Raw genomic sequence first — 27,200 nt, forward strand, 5'->3', positions numbered from 1 at the left:
TCAAACATACATACCGTATCTACAGCACCAGAAATAAATACAACATTTAATAAGCCTGCATGAAAATCATACCAAGTGACCACACACAGCACAGAAAAAATGTAGCATCTGAGTCACATGAAAGATATGGAGACTGTTGTATTACACATAAGCAGCACATTTAACTTTAGGGTGGGATGCTAAAATTAAGGGAAACTGTGCCTTTTTTTTGTTTATGGTGTACCCTCCATTTGCAGAGTTTAAAATATTTCTATATCCAATCATTTTAGGAACATTACCATTCACTATGCATTCATAAGTAGCAGGTAGGAACTAAACCTGAAAAAGATGCCAGTTCTTTATAGGGAATACTCAAACCCATGCCTAACACTGGGCCACTGGTCTTTGGTAAATGTAACTAGTGGACCCTACACAGGCATTTAAAGATTAAGCAAAATCTACACAGAAGAGACAGATTTAATTTGTAAATGTATACTAAGTGCCAAAACAGGGGGAAAAAAAGCAAGAGTTAATTTAAAATGCATAAATTAACCTCTTTTTCAGTATTAGTCTCAATGAGTATCTGGATTTGCTTTAGCACTTTCAGATCAGGCTTGGTCATTCCTGATTTGCACAGAAAACACACAATGCAAGTGGATTATACTTGAAAATAGAGTTACACCAAATAAAGGCACTATAGCAATTACATGTGCTATGTCTAAGGGATGCAGCGTACTTTCATGGATAAGAATTCAAATAAAATAAGTGTGTCTATACTAGGGTCCATTTTTTATTTTTTTTAAATTTCAATGTGACTTTTTATGAGAAGTCAAGCAAAATGACACCTTTCACTGGCTAACTAAAAAGAGTACAATTTGCAAGCTTTCAAGGCAACTCAGGCCCCCTTCTTCAGCGTCTATTTAGTTAACCAATAAAAGGTGTCATCTTGCTTGACTGCTCATTACACCCATAATGGCTAACACAGTACACCCTAGTACTACAAACATGATTTCTGAAAGTCTAAAATAGAGTTGCTATTTTTTAAACCATATATTCCTGCAGTAATGAAAGATTTTTTTTATGACTTTGTGTTATTTTGAGCTAATATGGTTGCCCTTAAAAGTAGAATTTTATGCCATTTCTACATTTAAATTTGTGCATGAATGCAGAAAGAAAAAACACCCACAAACACATTGACAAAAATGCATGAAGGAAAACAATGGTCCCTTATCAGCAGTGCCTGTGCATCTACACTGCATCTTCCTCGATTCTGTGAAATAGTGGCAATACACAGTTTTTTATATACCGTTTAAGACCACAAGGGTTACCCACATGGGATATGTGTAAACCTTGTGCTTACTACAAAGAACAGACATCATAGAATCTATTACGGATTTGAACTCAGTATAGGAAAATTTCTAGCAGTAATACCAACCCTAGACAGGGTAGCAGTGACTGAATTCACAGTAACTCTGGGGTTTGGTTTAATGGCCTCTCCATGCCAGACCACTAGTCAAAGAAAAGGGAAAAGGACTGGCAAGCAGAAAGAAAGAGAGGGAAATTTATAATGCGGTAAATAAAGAATAAGATAGAAAGGGATGTCATGTTTTGTGGAGTTGGGCAAATTACCTGCACTAGTTACACAAGAACCTGAACCGATAGAAAGTTAGGTTGTGGTCTTATTTTATATTTTATGGCCTCCTTTCATTCATTCTCTCCTTAATGTATTTAATTAATAAACATTCACTTATGATATATTTAGGAGTTTAACTCCATTTTGTTCCACGTTGGGGGCATAGATGTTTCAAGGCAAGGTAGCTATTGATATTAGGAAAGACAGAAGTATTAAGCTAAAGTAGTTAAACTCAGTAATCATGGCAGTGGAGAGTGGGGACATGTTGCATGTTGATGAGCACATGCAAGTAAGAGTTTTCACTGTTACACTTCTGTACACTTGGTGTTGGTGGCCCTGTTACACCACATTCAGTAAAGCAGCATGTGTTCTACTTTTCATAGGTAGGTCTGTATACTCTTCTACTCAGAAAAATTCCATTTTGTCATATGTTCTCTTTTGTTCCCCCACCCAACCATGAAAAACCAGAAAATAAATACAATATTTGGCCAGTACATAAAAGAAGCACAGGGCTTCATTTACAGATATTTAAAACTCTGCTGGAGATGTTTTAGTTGGGTAACTGACAGCATTACAACAACAAAAAAAATAACAAAAATACAAACACAATGGCACAAACATCTAAAGGGTTGGCGAGAAAGGATGCTAGTGTTTGGAGTCTCTGGGGTAGAACTCTGCCAGAGTGCTTTGTGGAATCCGTTTCAGCATCTCCTTGGGGAAGATTCTCATAAGCTGCCAGCCAATGTCCAGTGTTTCATATACTGTTCTGTTCTCATAGGGACCTGAAGTAAAACAAATGCCAAAATAAAGCAACACTGAAACAGAGATTCACATTTTCATAGTTTCAAATATAGTATTTCTCCCATTTCTTTAACTAGATAACTTGATATTAAATCTGAAAATCGGACTTGTTTTGTAAATCATTGAAGTTCAGAGGGAAAAACAAACATTGCTTCAAAATAATAATTACATAGTTTTCTCTGGAATTTTTTCTCCATAAAAGATGAATGATTTGAAATTGGCCAATAAGCTAATTATAAGCAAATTCTAGAAAGTGAACTAAACACTAATGGGACCAGACAAATATCATACTAAGGAATTGTGTACTTCCCCAGCAACTGGCAAAGGATGACAAGTGTTCGAGGGGACATACATTGTGTGGCAACCACTTCAAGTCAAGGCTCGGTTCTTTGTAGAAAAAATGAATGAACAAGGAACTAGGAGGCATAGCATGTTTGAGAGGCTGAAAGGACAGCAAGCCAACATGTAGCTGGCACTTCATATTTTAGAGTCTGAGATGGTGAAGCTCTGACTGACATGGTGCCACTTTTTGCCTTTTGTGCAGAATAAGATTAAGATGGTTTGACAATGTTATGTTATTGATTGTGAGGTTTATTCTATAAACAGTCATTTAGATAGATAGATGAATAGATTTCTATGTAAACAAATGGTACAAGGTATGGAAAAAAAACAGAATCTGATACATAGTGTCAATAAGAGCAGTCAACATTTTTTTTACTTTAGACTGACTTGCTGTAGGAATTTCGATTATATTAGAACTTTGTGTTTAAATAGTGACACAACCAAAACACTGTTGTGGTATGCGGTTTCACTATGGCTGTATAACTTACAAACTTACAGCATACTGTGTGTATGTGTTTTTTAAAAAAAAATAAAAAAAAACTACCACTGCAATTTTATTTTATTGTTTCATGTTAATGTTAATCCCATAACAGTTATTAAAATGTCTGGGATGTACTTTTTGTACATAATATGTGCTCTTAACAAGAAAGAAGACACTACTCACCTACAAAAAATGAATGTCTTTTGACAAGCTCTCTTACTCAGTTTTTTCTAACAACTATTTTTAAATTAAAATTATTGTTTGTATTTATGTATTTATTGTTAGTTGCTTATTTATTTCTTGTTTATTATTGTTACTTAAATAATTCAGTAAAGTTTTTTTTTTTTTTTAATTACCCAGAAGAGTAATATGCAATATAGCAATCAATGGTCTTCAATACCAATAAGCAATTCATTTAAATACTAAAATAAAAATAGTCATGTTACCAAGAGGAATACTTTCCAGTGGGAATCTCCATTCAGCCTTTTTACCCTATATAAAGGTGTATCCCCACTGCTATATTAGATTTACGTGGGAAATACTGCACAGAAGACAGACATGCATTTATTTCCATACAAATACTGTACAGAAAGCTGTTTCTTATTTTTATAGATATGATTGTTTTTTTCAGAAAGATGTCAGGGAATTGAAAAAAAGTTCATTTCTTGAGATGTTTAATGATCCCACTTCAATAACAAAATCCAAAAAAAACTATCAAAACCCAATTGCCAGAATTGTTTTATTCATTGAATATAATCAGCAGGAGTTCAACTAAAGGAAATTAATATAAAATAGTAGTTTATAGCATATATTGTCATTAAAGGAGAATGTACTTCAGGGAAGTTTCTAGAGTGAGAGGCAGAGGAGCTGTGAATACCTTTGCACAGATATGAATATGGATGCAGAAAGAAAGAAAAAAAAGGCGCACAATAAAAAAAAAATGAAGAAATTCGGCAACACCGACTTAGATAAGCAGGATTTAAATAAACCACACTCATGACAAGGGTTCTTTAAAAGAAACTGAGAAAACAAAGAATAGAAACTGACATCTGGATGTTTTTTTTCCTCTGCCAATTTACGAGCGGCGAGTTAAGGGGAAGACACTATTAGATGAACTGTGGAGAAATGGCACTGACTTTGGAAGATATATATTTTTTCTTTGTTGGTATGAAGACCCCGATAAATGGATATGTTATATTCATTTAAGCAGGGACAGAAAAATGGAATATGTGACTCTTATTTTGATCCTGCACTTTGTTTTTGAATTAACTGGATTTGATACTGAGATTTATTAGACACATTTGTTGAAAATTTTGGCCTAATTACCTCCTACGTACAGTTGCACTCAAAATTATTCAACCCCCATTGCAAATTAGATTTACTGGCTACATTTACAAATGTTCTGCCATATGCAATAAACAAACACATAAACAAAACAAGAACAAATTAAATAGCTCAACACAACTAATATTACAAGTGCTTTCTCCACAATCAACACAAAAATGTTACTTTTAATGGCTGCTGCAGTCTCAAAATTATTCAACTCCTTCATGACAAGCATCTTTAGTACATAGTAGAGCACCCTTTTGCTGTTATGGCCTGTTGTAAACGTGGCACACAGCCAGATACCAGCTTCTGCCAATGTTCCTGAGAAACCTTAGCCCATTCCTTCATATGCAATGGCCTCCAGTTCACTAATATTCTTGGGTTTGCATGCTATAACCGCCTTCTTCATATTCCACCAGAGATTTTCTATGTGGTTCAAGTCAGGTGACTGAGTAAGTTTAAACCAACATTTTTTTTTCTAACACCTTCATTTATTCATTCATATAGAGATAGTTGGCTTAACATTGTTTTCAGGTTTACCAAAACTTTTCACTTTTCCAAATGGCTCGTTTTTATAATTTCAGTTAAATCATATCTATAACATTCCTAATGTAGAACATATTTAGTTTGCTCTCTAAGCTATCCCTTAAACACAATGTATTTCTGAATAGTATTTTTAGTTTGGTATTCTGGTCTACAAAAAGATAAATCTGAGGTGGATTAAACAATTCATAATATAATAATCTGGAACAGACTCTTTACCCAATGATTAGCAATGGAACTGAAGCCTTACTGTACCTTGAGAAATGAAATTCTTTTCAAATTTTTGGAGAAATTCCAAGTACAACAAATCATCTGGTGTCAGAGCCTCTTCTCCCACCACGGCTTTCATTGCCTGCACATCTTTGCCAATAGCATAACAAGCATACTGCAGAAAATAACAACTACACATTAATAAGGAGAGGCTTGGTAGTAGTAGCAAACAGTGTTTCAGACATGTACCATCAGAAAGGCTAACATTATGGAAAAAAAAAAAATACAAACACTAACCAGCTGATTCGATACATCAGCATGATCTTTGCGGGTCATCCCTTCACCAATGGCTGATTTCATCAATCGAGACAGAGAAGGCAAAACATTTATTGGAGGGTAAATCTGTTGAAAAAACATTTAAGTTTTCATTATTTTAGAAGAGAATATTTTTAAAAGACCACAAAAATTTCTAGACTAATATTGAAGGATGACTGAATGTTAATATTTTTACTATGATCATATACAGCATAAAATAAGCCATTCTAATGGTTTTTGATTTCAACAGGCAAGTTAACATGAGACTATGACACATACACAAAACGCTTAAAATAGTTTGACTAGTTTGAAAAGACAGTTTAAATTAAAAAAAAAATCTATTGCATATTTTGTTTTTCTTAAACAGCTTGCAATTCCCCAAAAAGATATGTTTTTCATTAGAATTATTTGTTTAAATTCTGAAAATGTTGGCATTTGCTGAAGTGCTAAGCTAAACAGACCATTATAAGACAGACTATAGCCAGAATTGTAACTTTGTCTCTGCTACAGTTTGAACAGTGTCACCCAGTTAGCCAATAAAAGGTGTCATTTTGCTTCACTTCTCATTGTATCCATAATGGCTAACATGGTACAACACTCTACTATTATCATAAACATTAAAAATTTGGAATCATCCAGACATTTTCAACATTAATGTATTTCTTTTCATATTCTTGTCAGTGTTGTCTTTATGGATACATTCTCATACTTTTTTGTTTAAATGCAACATATACTTTATTTGATATTCCGTTTCCAGGAAAAGTTAAATTCAAAAGGCAAAATGAAGCTGTCACACTGCCCTACATTTAACAACCATCAAAAAAGTAAACATCAATCATGTGAAAAAAGGACAACATGTAATGTTGAGGTGTTGGAGGGAATGATAAATGTAGACAAATACTACTTACTATCATATATGTGTTGCTGTAATTATTGTCTTTACATATTTAAACGAACACTAAAAATAACTAGAACAGTATAGTGACAGGCTCATGTTGACCACAAACTATTATATATACTTGTTAGAAATGGATGGATAAAACACAATCAGTATTATTAATGGAAGTAAAGTTCCATTGTAAATGTGATACTGCATTTACAATATAAAATGACTTTAAATATAAAAATGTCTAGGGCAATTAGCTGTCTCAGACTTTAAACAAAAGTTATTCTGCTTTTGGAAGTGCACTTTATTAATATTTTTATGGCTAAAAAAATTAGCTACACAGGGAACAAGACAGGAACAAACCCCGGGCAGGGTGCCAGCCCACTGCAGGGCGCACACACACACACCCACACACTAGGGACAATTTAGGATCACCAATGCACCTAATCTGCATGTCTTTGGACTGTGGGAGGAATCCCATGCAGACACGGGGAGAACATGCAAACTCCACGTAGGAAGGACCCGGGAAGCAAACCCAGGTCTCCTTACTGCGAGGCAGCAGCGCTACCACTGCTCCACTGTGCCACCCTAGAAAAGGATCTATTTCATATATGTAAAAAAGGACAATTTTGTTGTCATAATAAAACTCATTGCAAAAAAAAAAAAAAAAAATTATATTAATTTGGTGACAAATTCACCATGTCCTGTATTTCAGGCTACTTAGAAATAAAATATATATACATATTTACATACATAGACACTTACACATATATTATTTAAACACACAAACCTGTCGGTTATGTAGCTGTCTGTCTACATAAATCTGGCCTTCAGTAATATATCCTGTCAGATCAGGGATGGGATGAGTAATATCTAAAGGAAAAACAACAAGTAAACGATGAAAATGTCACAATTTTCCTAGTAATAATTATGAATTACATGATTTTAAGAAAACTCACCATCATTGGGCATAGTCAAAATAGGAATCTGTGTTATTGATCCATTCCTGCCTTCAACCCGGCCTGCTCTCTCATAAATTGTAGCCAAGTCTGTATACATGTAACCTGGAAAGCCACGACGACCTGGTACCTCTTCCCTGGCAGCCGAAACCTGGAAATAATTAAACGTGTAGAAGCACCTACATTATTTATATTCACAGCAACATCCTGGGGAAAAAAATGAATACAGTAGAAATATACAAATGTAAAAAAAAACAACAGCAAGTGTGTTCTTATACTAAGTCAATGGTTTAATTCGGAAAATATAAAAAAAAAACCTTCAGACTTTTCACTACTATATATATATATATATATATATATATATATATATATATGGACAGTGTTTGCCATTATAGACCCAATGGATTTATCTCCAATTTATAGTGTTTTAAATAGCTCATTATCATAAAGACTGACAACTTTAACCACACTAAGTTAGAAATGCGTGTGTCTTTGGCAGGCTTACCAAAGTATCCCCTACTGCTGGCTCTGAAACTGTTAATTTGCTGGACTGAATGCCAGTTCACATTTATGGTGAATCATCCTCGGCTGGATGCAACCTGGCATTGCAGTTACAATATATTATATATGTAAAAGTAAATTCATTTGAATCCATAAATGTACTGGCTCAAAAAGCAAAAAACATGTAAGCTACTTGAAACAGTAAATGTAAAGCCCCATCATCAATGCTAAATGCTGAAATTATGTACTGAAAAATTAGCACCCTGAGATACTAAACAAAATTCAGTGATAAATTAACAAAATCTGCTACAGATTCACGGCATCACTTTAGATTAGGTGTCACTAATTATGCTGTACTTACAATGTAATTACAGTGGAATCTCAGTTTGCGAGCATAAATCGTTCCGGAAACTTGCTCGCAATCCAAAGCACTCGTATATCAAAGCAAAATTCCCCATAAGAAATAATGGAAACTCAAATGATTCGTTCCACAACCCAAAACTATTCATATAAAAATTATTAATACAAAATATAAAGTAAAAATACATAAAACAAATTAACCTGCACTTTACCTTTGAAAAGAATCATGGCTGGTGTGAATGAGTTTCTAAACTCTGTTGGGATTCCACCCAACAGGACGAGTGCTTAGGCCATAAAAGCGAATCTGAAAAGATCGTGGACATGCTATAAGCGCCTGCCATTGATGGGTAATACAGGAACATTATAAATGCGCAGGGCACAGTATTACTTTGCCCCGACCCTGCCTGACTGCTATGTCTGTGTGTAGTTAGTGGTAGATCCTGCTACAATAAATAACCGTGCTGTTCCTGTTTCAAGCTGAATAAAACTGGTGTAGCTATAGTACTGAGACTCAGCTTTGTGTTTTGGGGTGCAAGACACGTTACTCATACGTTACAACACTCACATGTGGTCACCATGCTATAGTAAACCGTATACACTCGTACAGATGTTGACTATGTGAGTGAGGCAAGCCGACTCAGATGGAGAATGGGAGATGATTACCCACAATTTCCGCAGTGAGAGAAAGAAGAACCATCAGCTCAGTTGTGATCATGTGGCACTTGGCAGACAAAGCGTATACGTACTACTCCTGTTGCAAGACATCGTTTGTTTATCAAGTCAAAATCTATTAAAAATTTTAGCTCGTCTTGCAAAACACTCGCAAACCAAGTTACTCGCAATCCAAGGTTCCACTGTACATGTATAATTACAGGGTAACTAGGTATAATTATGTTGTATGTATTGTGTAACACAATGTAATGCTGTTGTTAAACACTTAATTGTAATTTGTTATTTCATAATTTATATACATAGGTACTTACAATACAGTTACATTTGAGTACATAATTATAGCATTACACTGTATTACACAGTAAGTGCAAGGTAAATAATGTAGTACTTAGTTACTCTGTAATTATACAGGTAATTACATGATAAGTACAACATAATTAGGGGCACCTAATCTAAAGTGATACCAGATTCACTAACTGATGAAAGATTATGAAATATTTTATGAAATTTTTCTCACAAGAAAAAAGAAAAGAAAAAGAAAATAATTAAAAAGCCCCATTGTAGATTTGACAAGAATATGTGCAAGTGGGTAACACATCAGTTGATTATCCTATTTAGAGTAGCAATTTTTATCTCAGCATTGACTCAGATTTTCAGCACATAGCATTGAGTGAAATGTGCATTTATGAGAAATAAAGAATTTTTTGTCATCATTTTAAAAGCATAAGTCTGATTTGTCATTTCGTTTTTAATTTCCCTTTTCCCCCTAAGGTATTTGCTCTCTTAATTGTATCAAAATATTAATAAGTAGCAATCAGTGAAGGAGACACAGGTGCAAATGATACTAAATACTAAAGGGCATCCACTTACCAAGTAATAGCTTAAATAACCTGAATATTAACAAACACAATACATAAAACAACAAAATAAGCTAAAGAATGTGTTCTCATTTGCTTGGCTCATTCTCAGACATGTTATCGACAGTTCCAAGTTCAAGTGTTACCAAAGGATGTGGAGCTGACCCGGACAATCCAATTTGGTTGGAGCAGTGGGATGAGCCAGTGGCAATGTGGAACAAAGATGTGGAGAGGAAGAAATAGCAACAGGATGTGGTGACTGACTCATTAAAGAAGACATTTTGAATAATTGAACTTTTAATGGACTGTTTATTGATTGCTTGTATTTTATTGAATTTTAAAGTTCTCATTCATTTTAAAATCCTGTTTTAAAAAGGGGGCTTAGGTTTGTTTTAGTGATGGGGTTTCACAGTGCATTTTAGTTGTTTTTATTACTGTTAGTATAATGCAGGTGCAAGAGGGTCAAAGCCATGCTCCTTGGCCACCAGTTGCACTGTGTTGGTTGGAAAGGGTAGGACCTTCCTGTGCAACAGGTGCTTTATGAGGAGAGTTATGTGGTATAGCAGGGTACGTGGCAATAGTGCCATTTTAAATAAGTAGACAAGTGTGACAGCATGACAGAGGGACTCCAGGGTATGAACTGCAGTGATTGGCTGGCTGTGCAAACAAATGCAGACGCACATGGCTCAGTCAGTCGTATCCTTAGTGCTCTGGAGGATGTAATCAATGCCAGCACACCTGCATTCCTTGAAAAGGGTGTAAGGAAGCCTGTGCAGGAAACAGGGAGAGGTCGAAAAGATCTAAAGGAATAAAGGAAGTGTGAAAAAGCAGCATCAGTGTTGTTCAATGTGATAGAGAGGAGACAGAGTGGTTGGTAGTCCTGCAGAGGAGTGAGCAATTGATGCTTCAGAGGTAGACTGTCCCCCGCTGATAACTGTAAAGGAGTGGGTACGATGGAGGTTTCCCTCCCTGGGATCTCACAGACACCGAGGTCGTCGTGGTCGAAGACAGGACAAGGACAGCTAGCTCTGAGCAGTCCGGGAAACACAGAGGGACAGACAGGACAGAAGCTGGAAGTGGGAACCACAACTGCTGGTATCTCCACCAGCTGAGCAACCTGCACGATGAGCTGGGGAGATGAAGTGAAGAAGATGAACTGGTATTGAGAAGGAGTCAGAATGAAAGGACCCAATGACCGCATGGTTTTATCCTGTTTTTAACCATTTGGATTACTTATGAACGGACTTTTTAACTCATAGAAGAGCACCTGTTTTTATGAATTATTTATTGACTGTATGTACTGACTGCACTGTATGTTTTGCACTTTATTGTTAGCACCACCTCTTTCTGACTCTGTGTGTTATAATTTGCCCAGCTAACCTCTGACATGTATTCAACAGTTCCGAGGGTCCAGGTGCTGCCAAAGGGCATGGAGCCAACCCTAACTATCATATCCTTGTCTAACACACATGAGAACTTGCTTTATCCAATAATTACTTAGTACAACAAATTTTTTTAATTTCTGGAGTAAAACAAGAAAATACAGCATATGGGAAATGACAGTTTGCTAAATTAATTGATGAGTCCAATTAAAAGAAGGAACTGGTTGGGACAAAAAAAAAAAAAATGCAGCCATAGAGGAACCCAGGACTGAAACTGAAAATCACTGACCTCAGACATACTTGGACATTTCTCCCAATACCTTAAAAAGGCACTGCTGGAAAACAGTGATAATGAGTAAAAGTAGAAAAAACAAGCAAAATGTTCATGCATGTATCGGCAGGTAAGGCTAAATGCTGTATCTGCATTAATTGGCTCTCTACCTAAGGGGTATCCACTTCTAATTTGCACAGATACTTCAAAGCCATGCATCCAACAGAAAATGAGAGAACAGGTCACAAAGGTTCTGGCATTAAGTTGCAGCATCGTTATTCATTAAATAGACTGATGTGCAAGATCTGACATTCAGCATCAGAAAGGTACTATAACCTATTAAAGACCTATTTTACTGACCATGCAAATGCACATTAATACAGTTCTGGAAAAAATATTTCAAATAATTTTCTTTTTATTTTAGTCCTTGAGGTCTGCCGATTCAGAGCTTACATTAGAGTACTTGACTGTTGCTACGTGCTGCCAACAAAAACAATAACGTAGAAAAATGTTTTGAATGTTCCACATCTGCTTGCTAATTATTGTACAGCTGTTTTGGATGATGTGTGGAATGCCTCTGCTGTGTGCTCAGTAATGACTTGCTGGAGTTCTGTTTCTACAGAAAACTACATGTTCCAAACTTACTACTTCTTTAAGAACTGCAAAAATATAAGCTAGAATTCATAAGCTCAAAATTGCACATTTCAAAAGAAAGCTGTAGTAGTATTACTGACAATACCAGTATCAGTACCAATTGCAGTAAAGACAATTAATTGAAGCACTGTATTCTTCAAACCATTAACCTGGCTGTTATAGAAATTTTTAATTTGTCAAAACACCAGTGATAAAGTAAAAACAGTTGTGAAGTTTATGCACAAAAGCAGAGTTGCCACTGATAAATAAATACAATACCTAAATAAAGTTAATAATTGTTACTCAAGATCTTTAAACTCACTTCTCTCAGTGCTTCAGCATATGAGCTCATGTCTGTTAGGATGACCAGTACATGTTTTTCACACTGATAAGCCAGGAATTCTGCTGTTGTCAGAGCAAGACGGGGAGTGATGATACGTTCAATTCTGTAAAATGGTCAAAGAAGAAAGCAAGTCATTATAAAAATGCTGATTTCATTGCAACTGTATCTCTAACATAGATCTAAACAAAAACATTCTCTCCTTTAAAAGAAGAACAGAGAAAACAAAACAATTGTCAATCATCAATTAAATTAAGTTGTTTTTAACTTATTTGTCTATCAGTGTAGCTGTCAGTGTATATTGTAGGTTAAAATAATATATATATATATATATATATATATATATAAAAAATAGAATTAAAAAATACTTTTTATTGAACTTTTATGCTGTTATCTTTCAAGTGACTTGAATGGCATAAGTCAGTCATTGTCCAACCCGCTATATCCTAACCCAGGGTCACGGGGGTCTGCTGGAGCCAATCCCACCCAGCACAGGGCGCAAGGCAGGAACAAATCCCTGGGCAGGGCGCCAGCCCACCGCAGGGCACACACACTAGGGACAATTTAGGATCACCAAGATCCTAACAGCTTCCACTGCGGAATGGCATAAGTCAATCACTTTAATATTCTATATTTGACATCAATGTAAAAAAGATAGAGGGTCCCCAGGACCTTAAACTGGAAAAAAGCTGTTTCACAGAACGCACTTCAAAAAAATTGTTACCTTAAAATTAGGCTCTTTTAGATACTTTACTGCTTTTTCTGCTTCCATAAATATGGACAAGAAATCCTAATCTAAGTTCAACTCATAACGTTTACAGTTTTCAATATTTTTAAGGATCCTTTGTAGTTTTCCAACTGTGTAATTACTTCTGATACATGTGGGAACAGTAATTTGACTATTGCCACTTTTATTTCCATTTTTTTTTTAATCAGAATGTGTAATCATACTTTTTTCATACTGCATTATAAAGATTTAAATGCTTACACAATTTTGTAAACTAATATTAACTAAACAAAATGGCTAAATATTGAACACTCTTTCATGATTGTTCAAGGTCAAATATTACATTTATATAGGGTGAACACCATAAAAGTAAAATAAAAACTCTAATTAAAATAAGATAAAAGATTACCAAAGATTTTGTAATTCAGTCATTGTTAACCCAGATATATTATGCTTTGGACATGATCATGTAAAGGTCATGTGGAACTGCTATGTAACACCATCCAGACACAAGTTCATCAACATTATTCCTTCTAATACATTCTGCAAGGTTGCATATTGTGTTACTACTCACCTGCATAGTTTAAACTAAGCCAAGCTCTTATGTTCAAATAAAGCTGCTACCTTGTACTAATCTCTGGTGATTTACTCACGATTTGCGCCTGGTTTAATAAACTTGACGCAAACCAATAAATTCCATTTATTTTTTGGCAAATTACCTAATTATTTTTTACTTAATTTTTTCTACTAAAAGCATGGCTTCTTCTAAAATACACATAATCAGTGTTTACATAACCTTTCTTAATACAAAAGTATTAGCTTTGATCACATTAGACTTTACAAGTAGAAAGATAACATTTAGCAAACCATAATGCAGGATCACATACGATGAAACAACATGGGATTTTTGCCAGTACAGGTTTTTCTCTAATACCATCAAAATATTATTTTCATTTCTTGCACTGCCAGGGGTTTTGACTATATTCTGAACATTCTTATTGCACTATTTGTAGTGTGTCTACTGTAGTAAAAGCCATACAACCTAAATCAGTTCAGTTTAGTTGTGAATGGTTCATTAACTGGGACTTACGTTGGGTCATTAGCCAAGTTCAAAAAGAGGCAGACATTGTCCATGGAACCATTTTCTTCAAAATCTGACTTAAAGAATCGTGCAGTTTCCATATTGACCTATAAGAATCAAATTTGCCAAAAATATTTTAAATACAATAAATATAAAGGACTCCAATGTGATATTTTTTAATCCAAATTACTATAAAATGAATGGAATGATACTTACACCCATAGCAGCAAATACAATAGCAAAATTTTCTTCACTGTAATCCATAACGCTTTTTGATTTCTTTACCAACCCAGCTTGACGACAGATCTGTGCTGCAATCTAAGTAAAGATAGCAAAATTATTTAAGACTAATTAGTGTTTATTATATGATATGCAGGACTTTAAGACTGTAAAAGCACACCAAGCATTACTATAGGTCTAATTAGTTATCTGTAGGCCAGTCTAAGTTTAGCGTGTAAAGAAATGAAGACTTTCCAAATGTTAAAAAAACATGAAAGCAAGGGACAAGCACACAGTATCTCAATTTCAAAATCCAGGCAATATTCAAAATAGAGATTTAAACTACACAAGTTTCTTACAATACAGTAGACTAGCAACTGGTTACAGTTAATTAATCATTAATGGTTTTGGTGTAAGGAAAGGTTCCCAATACCCATTCTAACTACAAAATTGTTTACTGTTTTCTTGTCATTTCAATAACAGAAAGGCAACAGAGCTCAGGAGGAGAATCATGTTTTTTCCAAAACACATTGAAAATGAACGTCATCATTTTTTCCTCCTTGAGAATCAATGTGACCTCCCTTATTTTATTTATGTAAATTTACCTATTTCAGGAGACCAAAGATACTACTTCCAAGACTTTATTTGAAGAACGTCAAGTGCTCCTATCAGTTACTCAGTGAAAAGCAGGTGTTCAACATATTTAACTTTGCCAACAGTCAAGAAGAGCTTGTCACAAATAATATTCTTGGTAGATCATATAAACCCTTGTTTAAGTATTACTAGTATAAATTCATAACAAAGTAAAATAAATTCAAAATAGGAAACAGAAATTTGACAAAAAAATCAAATCTGCTTCACCCACCTCATTGTGTGGCAAACCAGCAGCTGAGAAAATTGGAATTTTTTGTCCTCTAGCAATACTGTTCATCCCATCAATAGCAGAGATGCCAGTCTGGATCATTTCCTCAGGATATATGCGGCACTGGGGATTAATTGGCTGGCCTACAGAACAAAAAGCATTATTTGAAGTTATATGTTTTAGAGCAGTTTTACCTAGACAGGCAAGACTACACAGAAGCTTTAAAGCACATTTATATATGTGCTATATATAAACATAAGAAATTAAAATTTCAGTCAATCACAAAAATTCATAAATACCCATTATGTCCAGGTAGTCTTCAGCCAGAACTGTGGGACCTCGATCAATAGGCTTTCCCGATCCATTGAACACACGACCTGTTATCATCCAAATTTAGGGAGAAAAACAGAAACTTTTGTGATAAGTGTTAAAAGTAAACAACACAGAAAAGTTGGTGATGACTAAAGTAAAAAAACAACAAATCAATGTATGTCGTGTTTTCTTGTGCTATTTCAATTAATGCACGTAAACTGTATTTAACAAAAAAAACTCTGGAAAAGTGAGTAAAACTTTTCATTTATTAAGTTGTGTTAAATTGTTTAACACCTGTGACAACAAACCAAATGCTTCCTATGATTTAAAACACACTTTCTTAAAATTTGCCTAACTGCTCCTGATTTTCTATATGCGCAAAAAGCCAAAACTAGGCCTTGACACAATATTTCTTTTAGTTCGAAATCAGCAGTTTGACTTAGTCATCCTAAAACATGAAACAGCATTTCATGCCTTTATTTGCTCATTACAATGTTGAAGATCATTGTACCAATGAAAATTACATTTACGTCTGAATTAAAACCACAAACACAGTGCTCTCCTTCAGAACTATTTTGTAGTATTCCAATGTCAAAGTTCCTTCAGTGATGTCAAAACATCCAGATTATTGGGCAAGGAAGCTGCTGGAAACTATGGAGATCCCACTGCAACATTTACCACTAAAGATAAGCTACTTTTTTGTTAAAACTGTAAAGATCAATTTCAGACTTGTACATCCCAATAACTTTCTTGCAGAGTTTATAGTATCACTCAGAAGGTAGTTTGCAAAACTAATATGGGCAACAATGATCTTGTTTTGAGAACACAGCTTTTTTCATGGCCTCAATACCATGAATTCCATCACTTTTCAGCTTATTTTCATTTACTGGGTTGATGCAACATTGGCCTGGAAGTTTTTAAATGTACCTCTGGAGTGCTTGTGAATATCCTGCATCAGTTTTCTTTTTTTCTTGTATTTGAAGGACATCTTTTATTTAATTTTATTAAATTTATTAATTTTATTAAATTATTATTACATTTTATTGGTTGATAATTTTGATGATGACTTTTTTCTACAGATCATTTACAGGTAAATATTACATTACCTAATGTATTGATTTTCCTTCAACCTAACATCTGCAAGTCTTTTTACATCCTAAAATTGTAATATTGTATAAAAATATGAGCAACCTATAACCCATTATTTAAATGTTATTTAACAACATAACATAGAAAAATATGTGCAAATTAATCAGCAGAACAAAATATTAACAGATAATGCTTCAATATATGCAGTATTTTATCTGAAAAAGAAGCACACTGCAACTACATAACTTTTCTCAATGAAGCCAAAGCTTTGCATTCTATAATTTACATTTCCACCTTTCCTTTTCTGCTGTTAAGATTAAATGATTGTACTTTTATCTTTTTCCACAAAGTTTTTAAGTCTCCTACAAAACTCTGCCACCTACTTGTAAAGAATTTTGTACTAAAATCCCTGAATTCTTGAAAGCACCGCTTACCCCACACAAACTGGATAGACAAATTAACACCTTGTGATGCATGCTTTACTGTTTTAAAATCCCACCATGCAAACCTTCATTTATCACTGTGGCTCCTATTGTTTAGCACTCTTCCAAGATCTACTTTTGGTGCCCTGTCTGTAATGACACTCAAATTCAGACTTAAGATTCACCCATTGTTTTGCTAGTTAATTGCTTTTCCCTCATTTATAAGCTTCAACAGTCAACGATGTTCACCGACAAAGTAAACTCCCTTGCACACTGCACATTATAACTTAAATTACTAGCTTCGAAACCTCAACCCTAAAATTATTTGTTTACCCTTTACTGTTACTATCACCTTTGTCATGTTGTCTTTGGTTTTGCATTACAACATTATTAGATTTGTAAAGTCCCTTTTGAAAGTGGCAGCTACAAACTGTAAGGTACACTTCCATACACTAGCTAGTATCTATTGCTGACACACTTTTTTACATTAATATTTGGTTTGTTGATTTTTATTACACTAATAAAGGCTGACTGGCTTACCAAGACAACAGTAAAAAAAAAAAAAGGATCAGCTTGAAAAGGATGAATACAAATGTACATTTCTGATTACTTTTCATGACAGAAAGCAATAATGTTAATTGTACTGTTCTAATACACTTAGAATTCAAAGATTTTCAGTGTAGCTTATAAGCAACCTAACTGCACTGCTGTGGGTCTCTTGTCTAATTTAAGGTGGCAACAACACAACATACTCTAGGGTTGATTCTAGTCATGTAAAATGCATCACTTTGCAAATTCCTGTTCGGAGTCCACATCTTGACGAGAGAGATAAATTGAGATGAACAGCTGTTTGAACGTCCTCTAATTTATGAAGTTAAAAGTACATACTGCATATTACATCATGAAAAAATGTGCCAACAAGCAATGACATAAACTACACACTATGACTAGCTGCATAAATGGATACAATTTCACTATGTTTCCATGTGAATAAGAACTCTATTATATCTTACCAAGCATATCTTCAGATACAGGTGTTCGAAGAATATCTCCAGTAAATTCACAGCTTGTTTTTTTGGCATCAATTCCTGAAGTTCCTTCAAACACCTGTTTTATCATATTAAAAAAAAGTTTAAATAAAAAAGAAATGCAACCACAGCTCTTTGAACAAATGGAACCATTTATACTAGAAGTAGAACCAATTCATTTGAGTGTTTTGGCTTATGCGCAGAGGCATTTTTTTTCATGCTTCAAATCAACATTCTTTTTTTTGTGTAGACACAAAACAGTATCTGCAAAAAGAAAATGTTGAGAAGGGAGTTGTCATTTAAGTCCTATCAAAAGACTACGATCAAAGTAGAACTGTGGTTGTAAGCCAGTGTGTTTGGAGGGTTGTAGTGTGGCAGCATTTAAAAGAACTGGAAGGGCATTAACCTAGTTTAAAGCCAACTCATTTTGTGATTCTGGTTGATAAGGGTAGGTGGCACATAAAGCAGTATGGGCATTAAGGATGTGATCATGTGGCTCACAAAGCCACACAGAACAAATATTTAACTTCCACGTACAATCAAAACTTGTTTAGAATTTATTATGAATCTTCATTTTCAATCAAACAATACTTACTGGAAACATTTAGCTAACAAACCTTCTAAAAATGTGTTGTCCACAACAGGTGAGTGATCATTTTAAAATCATGTATCTTATTATTAACAAAGCAAATGGTAAATGCATTTTCACGTTTCCCCTCTTTTATAGTCTGGAAAGCATATCTTTATTGTTTTTATAACAGAATCTGCCAGTTTTCATCAACACCATGTGAACTTAATACCTGGCTTAATGAAAACGGTACAAAAGGGTTGTGATGCTAGTGTAAAAGTGGCTCTAGATAATGTCACTTGATATCAAGTTGCATTCTAAACGTACTCCATAAGCCTTCGAGTAAAACCAATACCTACTGGATATTTTGATCAGTTACTAGCTGTAAATGAATTTCACTTTTAGATTTAGACAAAAGTAGTACTGAAAAATTAAAACAAGATCATTTTGAGTGCATAGTTAAATTGAAGCCAACAATGTTCTTCAGCCACTGACTGCAGAATAATATAAAAAGAGCACTGACAGGAACACTGACAGGATTTTCACAGTTTGTGACACTACCAAGGCCATGTCCTAAACAAGGGTGATAAAGACATGCAAAGGATAATCAGAGAATATGTGCCAGCTTTAGTCAATACAGTTATCTTACCTGCACAACTGCTTTGGCACCAGAGACTTCCAAAACCTGTCCGCTCCTCCGAGTGCCATCTGGTAGTGTTAAGTGAACAATTTCTGCATACCTTGGGAACTAGAGAAATGAAGACAAATGAAAAATCATCAGTGCTGACAAACAGAATGTGCTATTTGCCTTTTCTTACTGTCACACAATGATATATACAAAGAGTACTTATGCCATGGCATTTACTATTTACCTTCTTTCTCTCTCTCTCTCAATAAATCTACTTATGAGTGGCCATGGCTAAGTGGTACAAATAATTATCCCTGGCAGAATACAACCTGGATGACAAAAGAAATACAACATCCTTCAAATTTATATTTGCATGCTATTTGAAGCAATTAATAGACCTTGTCAAATAGACTATGTGACTATGTATTTTGCCCTGTAACAAACTTTAACAAAAAATCTAACAATTTTAAACAGGATCATTTTGTCCACCTTTCCTCTCCTGCTGCATTGTCCGATACCTAAATATATCATTAGCATGACAATAGACTTCAAAGACACATATAAACTAACTATCAATGGAACTCTTGGATGCATGAGCTTGATAGAGTAAAGCCATTCATTATGACACACTTAAGTAAATTTTTACCAGTCAGCTCTGCAAATCCCCAACTGTCCCCTAACTCATAGCCACTGTTTCCATTTTTTCCTGTCTGAAAACATTTCCAAGTAAAGAGATCCATTCAAACAAATAGTCTGTCAAAAACATGCTTAAAAAGGCTCATTAAACAAAGCAAATTTCAATTGTCCTTTACATTAAAGTGGTACTTCCCTCACTATATAGGATGAAAGTGGTTTGGTGCTTCTTAAAAAATGAATGGAGCATAAAATATTATTTAATCTACAGTACAAAAATGTTCTTGACACTGTGAATTTCAGAAATGATTTATTATTACAAATAAATGCAATCTGACTTTCAAAATACCACAGACAAATCAGGATCAAGTGGTGGCAGTCTACATCACACTACAACAATGGACATTATTTTCAGTCAGCAGATACCATCTGGTTAATAATGGAAACAAATTCTAAATAACGTTTCTCGGTAATAGCTACTTTTTATCTACTAATTATGATATTGGTTGAATACATTATATTAAAATTAAAAGAACACATTTTGAATAATTGAAATTAGAAGTTAAATACACTCACAGATCCCTAAATGTTACAGGAATATTAAACTAATTATTGAATGCAAATTAATATTCCAGAGGCAGGGCAATGGAAAAATATAACAATGCAAAAACAAACTAAGAAAATGTCCACTGTGTAGCTATAGTACTTACACACATAAAATAAATACAGCAACTTTCTACTATTAATTGGGTCGTGTCTACTTCTTATTCCCTTAATACAACATATTGCAGTTTGAATACAAGCCATTAGTAAGTTATTAACAGAAGATATTGGCTCTTAGGAAATGTTAAAGGGTCACTAACTCAGAATTGGCCAATTTAGAGTTACACATAAGTCTAACAAGCAAATCTATTGGATGTGACCCACATACTTTAAGGAACCCCATGCAGACACATGAAAAAAGTGAAAACTCTACAAGCAGTGTCTTAGCTAAAAAAAGTTGGACTTAGAACTCTGGAACTGTGAAGCAGCAGGTAGCTGCTGCACCAAAGTGCTACTTGCTTTGAACAGCATTAAATTCATATATAAACTCTTAAAGAGCAAGAAACGTTTAACTCAAAAACAGGGGCATGGCAATGTCAGTTCTGCTTCATGTATGGACTGACAGAAGGTTGCTTCCAGGGGATGGACATCTGAGAAAAGATTACTATTAAGCCTCTTAAGTTCAGGTTGCTGAACCAGAGGAAAAGGTAGGTTGCAATAGGGGAGTGGGGACATTGGAGGAGTTTCTAGTGCAGAGATAGCTGGATGGTTAGATGCCAGCTGTGCATGTTAAAAACACAAGACACTGGGTAGGATGTGCACACTGTCTAGGTGTCAACTCCACAATTAAAGATGTCTATCTATTGTATTTTATGGAGGCGGACAGAGACCTGTAATTTCATGTGTAAGACTGAATAGACCAGATGGTCTCCTCTAAACCAACTACTAGAAAGGGAAAGTAGTTATAGTTAGGAATTCAATTTTTTTTAAGGATGACAGGTTTATTCGGTGTCAGGTAGTCTCATATGATTTGGTTATGTGAGGCTGTAGAACTATGTACTTACTTCACCACTATAACATCTATTTTTCAAATGTACAAAAAAATTTGATGATCAAACATGAAAGGTTATATTGCTAAATAATAAAATTAATCTGGCACTTTCAACCAACACCAATAAACAAAGGATTCATAAATGCAGCTGGACCAAAAATAATTTAAACTGGTAGAAGCAACTCTCTCTTACCTTCACCTGATCCAAGATGACCAATGGCCCGTTGACTCCAGATACAGTTTTATAAGCTGTATGATTGGAAAATAAACAATCACTTGATAAATAAACATTTATCATATCTATTACTTGACAATGGCATGCTGTCCATCTCTCTTATGCAAACAAAACAGTGGCTAACCCACAAAATTCAAACTGATTACAAATCAGTATTTATTTGAAGGCTCAACATAATATGTAACATTTTTTCTGGCAGCTTTTTTACAAGAAGAATTATTTAAAGTTGCAGGTCTGGATGCTAATGTATGAAAAGCACTGAAAGTGAAAGATATATGTTTAATTTATTCTTAAGTGCACTTCCAGATATAAGCCAAGTAAAATATACAGTACTTAGAAATATATGAAAAGAGTAAGTGCAGCATACACATAAAATATATTTGCTAAAATATAAATATGTTTTGTATGCATTATATACATACACTATATGTTATATAAAATATACACAATATTGACAAAAGTATTGGGACGCCTGGCTTTACACATACATGAACTTAAATGACATCCCATTCTTTATACATAGGCTTTATTATGGGGTTAGCCCACCCATTTAACAAGGTGTAGGAGTGTGTTTATGGGAATTTGTGACCATTCTTCCAGGACAGCATTTGTGAGGGTAGGCACTGATGTTTGACAAGAAGGCCTGGCTTGCAGTCACTGCTCTAATTTATCCCAAAGGTGTCCTATCTGGCTCATTTTAGGGCTCTGTGCAAGCCAGTCAAGTTCCTCCACACCAAACTCGCTCATCCATTTCTTTATAGACCTTGCTTTTTGCACTGGTACACAGTCATGTTGGAACAGGAAGGGGCCATCCCCAAACTGTTTGCACAGAGTTGGCAGCATGAAATTGTCCAAAATTGCTTTGTATGCTGACCTTTCACTGGAGCTAAGGGGCCAAGCCCAACCCCTGAAAAACAACTCCACACCATAATCCCCCATCCACCAAACTTTACACTTGGCACAATGCAGTCAGGCAAGTACCCTTCTCCTGGCAACCACCAAACCTAGACTCGTCCATTGATTGCCAGAAAGAAAAGCATGATTTGTCACTCCATAGGACACTTCTCCACTGCTGGTGTGCTTTACACCACTGCTTCTGACTCTTTGCATTACACTTGGTGATGGAAGGCTTGGATGCAGTTGCTCGGCCATGGCAACCCATTCCATGAAGCTCTCTACACACTGTTCTTGACCTAATATGGAGGCTACACGAAATTTGGAGGTCTGTAGCTATTGACTCTGCAGGAAGCTGGTGACTTCTACACACTGTGCGTCTCAGCATGTGCTGTCCATGCTCTGTGCTTCTTTACATGGCCTACCACTGCGTGGCTGAATTGCTGTTCCCAAATGCTTCCATTTTGTTATAATACCACTAACAGTTGACTGTGGAATATTTAGTACATTTCACGAATGGACTTATTGAACAGGTGGCATCTCATCACGGTACCACGCTTGAATTCACTGAGCTCCTGAGAGTGACCCATTCTTTCACAAATGTTTGTAGTACTAGGGTGTTGTTTATATTTGCAATATTTGCCTTTCTTTTCTAAAAAGCTACACCAAATCTGAAAATAGTTTGGGCAGATTTACCATTCCTGATCACATTGACTACTTCACAGATGTGGGAATCTACAATACAATGTTGATCTGAAATCATATTTTATATATAAATGTCTACACGTGTCTGAGTGTATATCTGTCTGTCTGTCCAGCCCGGAAGTACGAGGCTACAGCATGAAGCTGAAAGTAATTCCATCGCCAAAGTGAAACCGCAGAAGAAAGACAAATGAGACAAAAACTCGCATAGCCACTGACAGACAAGGAGGGCGAGCACGTCCGCAAAAAGAAACCGCGGACTCTGCATTTCAATTTTTTTTCTGACAATTTCAATAGTTTCTAGGAGCCCGAGGTTTTTACAGCATAGGCTTACATAGCTAGTCCACTATAAAACACAGGGACAAGGAATGAGAAATTTATTTGCTGATAAAATCTACAGACAGCACACTGACCAAGTGAATGGATGTTCTTTGTGTAAAACGTACAGCTGGTGGGTTCCCCATTAGAATTTCACATATAAAAGGGCCAAGGCAGCTGCGAACCATAAAGTCAGCACCTCTCCTAAGTGGTAAAATGGTTAGCAGAGATAACCTCACAGTTCCCGCTGCTGGTCATCCTCTGTATTGAGTGTGCACATTCTGTGTGTTTGAGTTTTTCTTAGCACATTCCAGTTTTCCTCCCACATCTCAAGGGTGTGCATGACAGGTTACAAAAATGACTCTGTGGTGCATGATAGGCGCTGCTGTGTGGCCCCTGTGATGGTCTGTTGTTCCATATAGTGCTGATTCTTGCCTTGCATCCAATATTGCAAAGACAGGCTCCAACCACCCACAACCCCAAACTGGAATAGGTGGGTTGGAGGATATTGTTACTCATCATTTACACAAATGTATGTATGCTGTCTTCTCATCTTCACTAGTCAATGTGTTTATAAGGTCACACTGCTACACATATCTGGTGTAATTCTTTCAGACTCATTTTGGAATTATATTCTTGATTTCTTCTAGACCAGGGTCTGACCCAATCCTGCCCATGTTCTGATCTTCAAGACCCATTCCTTGTTGAATGCCAAGTATGATCATCGAAGCAATGTCAGTTTTACACAATGTCAGCACTCCACCGTGACCCAATTCACAAACCATCCAGAAAACACTACCATTAAATACAATCTTAACTCGCAACCCATGCTTTAAGAAACCCGGTTCTAGACAACTGCCTCAATGAAAGGTGCTATAAAGCTAACAATCAAAGTAAAATTGATATGCAGTTAATACTATTTTTTCATCTTAGGTACCTATACAACAAATGATTTCTTGCCATTTTTATATTGTCTTTAATACTCATTTTAAAGATGAAAATAATTTAAACACAGTTTTGTTTTTCATCATAGCGTTTGTATCCCTGTGTTTACAATGCTGGTCTAGACCTATATACTCAATTACGAAGAAACTCTTTATTTGTATTCCCTCATAAAATACTGTTAAAGAGTTTTCACTTGCATGAAGAGAGTGTAATGTTCATATAAAAACATTTCTTTCGTTTATGTTTAGTCACGTCATAGTCTGCTCTCTACTAGTTACTGATCATGATTCTGTCCAATATTGCCATCTCTCCTTTGACAAATTAACACAATTTTGTATAGCACTGTGGTGGTATTTCAGTGTATAGTGAGTGAAGTGAAACATGCCACAGAGTAATGCAGGACAAGCAAAGTAATAAGCAATAGGCATCAACCTAGCTATGAAGGAACTGACTGCAATACTGTAACAATATGTATGGATCCCACTTGTGCACCAACATAAAAAGTGGTGTCACTAAAAGATGCAACAAGAAACCAGGAAAGAGAATAAACAGGGCAGAATCAATTGACTGAGATGCAGAAGTATCCCACCCACTACAGTAGAAGCAATAACGGAGAAAGAGTAGAAGGGAGACAATATTTAGCTTTCAGATGATGATGTATCCTGAAGCAAATTAATGGAACATAAGATGACATTTAGATCCAGTGAGGCTAGAGGTCACTTGCCTGAGGGCAGGCTGGCGCGTGTGGTCCATTTGGTCTTGCACTATAAAAACATGTAACGATGCAGCACGAACATATTATTAATAATAATAATCTTAACAATAAAAAAGCAGAGACTGAGAAGCCGGGTGCAGTGCTGCTGCAGAACTGTTGGTAAAGGATACAAGTGAATTGATGCATCAAGCGGTCGGATGAGGCCTCTCAAACAAAAATTTATAAAATTTCTTCGCGTAAATAACTCGCGTAGGGTTTTCGTGACACTGCCAACAGCAGCGACAACAACACTAAATATAGGAGACATTTTTTGAAGTGTGAAGAAAGGTCAGTTAACATTTATCGGGTTCATCATAAATGTGCAAATTAATAAAAAAAGAACCAGAACTGTTCTCGAACCACTTAACTTCACCTCGTCCATTCAGCCACAAAATACCGCTGGACACGACGAAAGGGTATTAATACTGATAAATAACAACATGCCCAACACATCAGTAATCTGTGCTGAAGGGAGACAAATATCGAGGCCGCTATTCATCCCTCCCCCACCTCAACCACGGCGAACTACCTACTGAGCCGCGGCTGAGAAATGTAGTCCCGGCTGACAGCCTGTGCTTGCTCCCGAGCCCCGGCAGCTCTGGCGCTGCTCACCGTGGAGCTAAGCTCGGTCATAGCTCCGTTCACCATCCCCCGAATGGCTTTCAGCGCCATCTTCAAACGTTAGTCACCGACACTGAAGCAAGCCTGCGCGCGTGCGCACAAGCAGACTTTTGCTGCACCGTTACGTCACAAATCCACACCGCCCTCACAAATTTGCGCTCGCCATGGTGCTGACGATGTTACGTCGTTAAGAATCTGCTGAGCTCCTCGGAGCTGAACTCCCAAAGCGCCTTTGCTGGTAACATAATAATTATACATTGGTTTGGGCTTATATTGACTCCTAAATATGATGAAGTATTGGTTCTGTTTTTAGTTTTATTTTTTCCTGAAGCACGGATTAAAAATATAATATAATCAACTGATACCAATGCTAACATTTTTAACAGAGAGTAAAACTACAACGACTATGCTATCTTCCTTCTTTAACGACGGTATTTATTCATTCATTACTACAAGATTCGTTATCAACAGTAACGGAGCGTTAAAACAATAAATAAAAAAAATAAAAAGTTACGTTACAAGTCAGTGGTATACATCATGGATCACAGATAGATAGATAGATAGATAGATAAGAGTGTCTTCCATAATGTTTGAGGCATTTTTCTTGATTTACCCCTCTGCTGCGCAGTTTAAAATTAATAGTCAAACAATTCAGATGTGATTAAAATGCACATCGCATACCTTAATTTAAGGGTAGCTGCATACATTTTAACACCGTGTAGAAATAACACTTTTTCTACTTGACAACCCCTACCCCTGCCAAATCAGGGCACCATAATGTATGGGACATAGCAGTGGCAGGTATATTAAAGCAGTCTTATTTAGTACTTTATCACATATCCCTTGCATGCAAAGACTGCTGGAAGTTTGCGATTCATGGACATCACCAGGTACTGAGTATATTCTTTGGTGATTGTCTGCTAAGCTTCTAATGCAGCCATCTTCAGTGCATGCTTATTTCTGGGGCTTTTCCCCTTAAGTTTTCTCTTCAGCATGTGGAAAGCATGCTCAACAGCAGGATTTAAATCGGGTTACTGGCTTGATCATTCAATAATTTCCAATGTTTAGCTTTGAAAA

The 27,200-nt window shown here is 35.7% G+C and overlaps 1 protein-coding gene across 1 annotated transcript; it reads right to left on the minus strand.

The window, feature by feature from the left end:
- Window positions 1–1,086: 1,086 nt before the first annotated feature.
- Window positions 1,087–26,214, minus strand: LOC120539484 (V-type proton ATPase subunit B, brain isoform). Its single transcript, XM_039769587.1, has 14 exons — window positions 26,036–26,214; window positions 21,848–21,903; window positions 19,449–19,547; window positions 18,217–18,310; window positions 15,680–15,757; window positions 15,384–15,523; window positions 14,516–14,617; window positions 14,309–14,406; window positions 12,474–12,597; window positions 7,476–7,626; window positions 7,307–7,389; window positions 5,613–5,717; window positions 5,361–5,490; window positions 1,087–2,394 (listed from the first exon to the last, which is right to left on the minus strand). The coding sequence occupies exons 1-14, from the start codon at window positions 26,172–26,174 to the stop codon at window positions 2,258–2,260; spliced, it is 1,536 nt and encodes a 511-aa protein (XP_039625521.1). The 5' UTR covers window positions 26,175–26,214; the 3' UTR covers window positions 1,087–2,257.
- Between the last annotated feature and the right edge of the window lie 986 nt (window positions 26,215–27,200).

This window comes from Polypterus senegalus, chromosome 11, assembly GCF_016835505.1.
Source record: "Polypterus senegalus isolate Bchr_013 chromosome 11, ASM1683550v1, whole genome shotgun sequence".
In the NCBI taxonomy this organism is placed as follows: Eukaryota; Metazoa; Chordata; class Cladistia; order Polypteriformes; family Polypteridae; genus Polypterus; species Polypterus senegalus.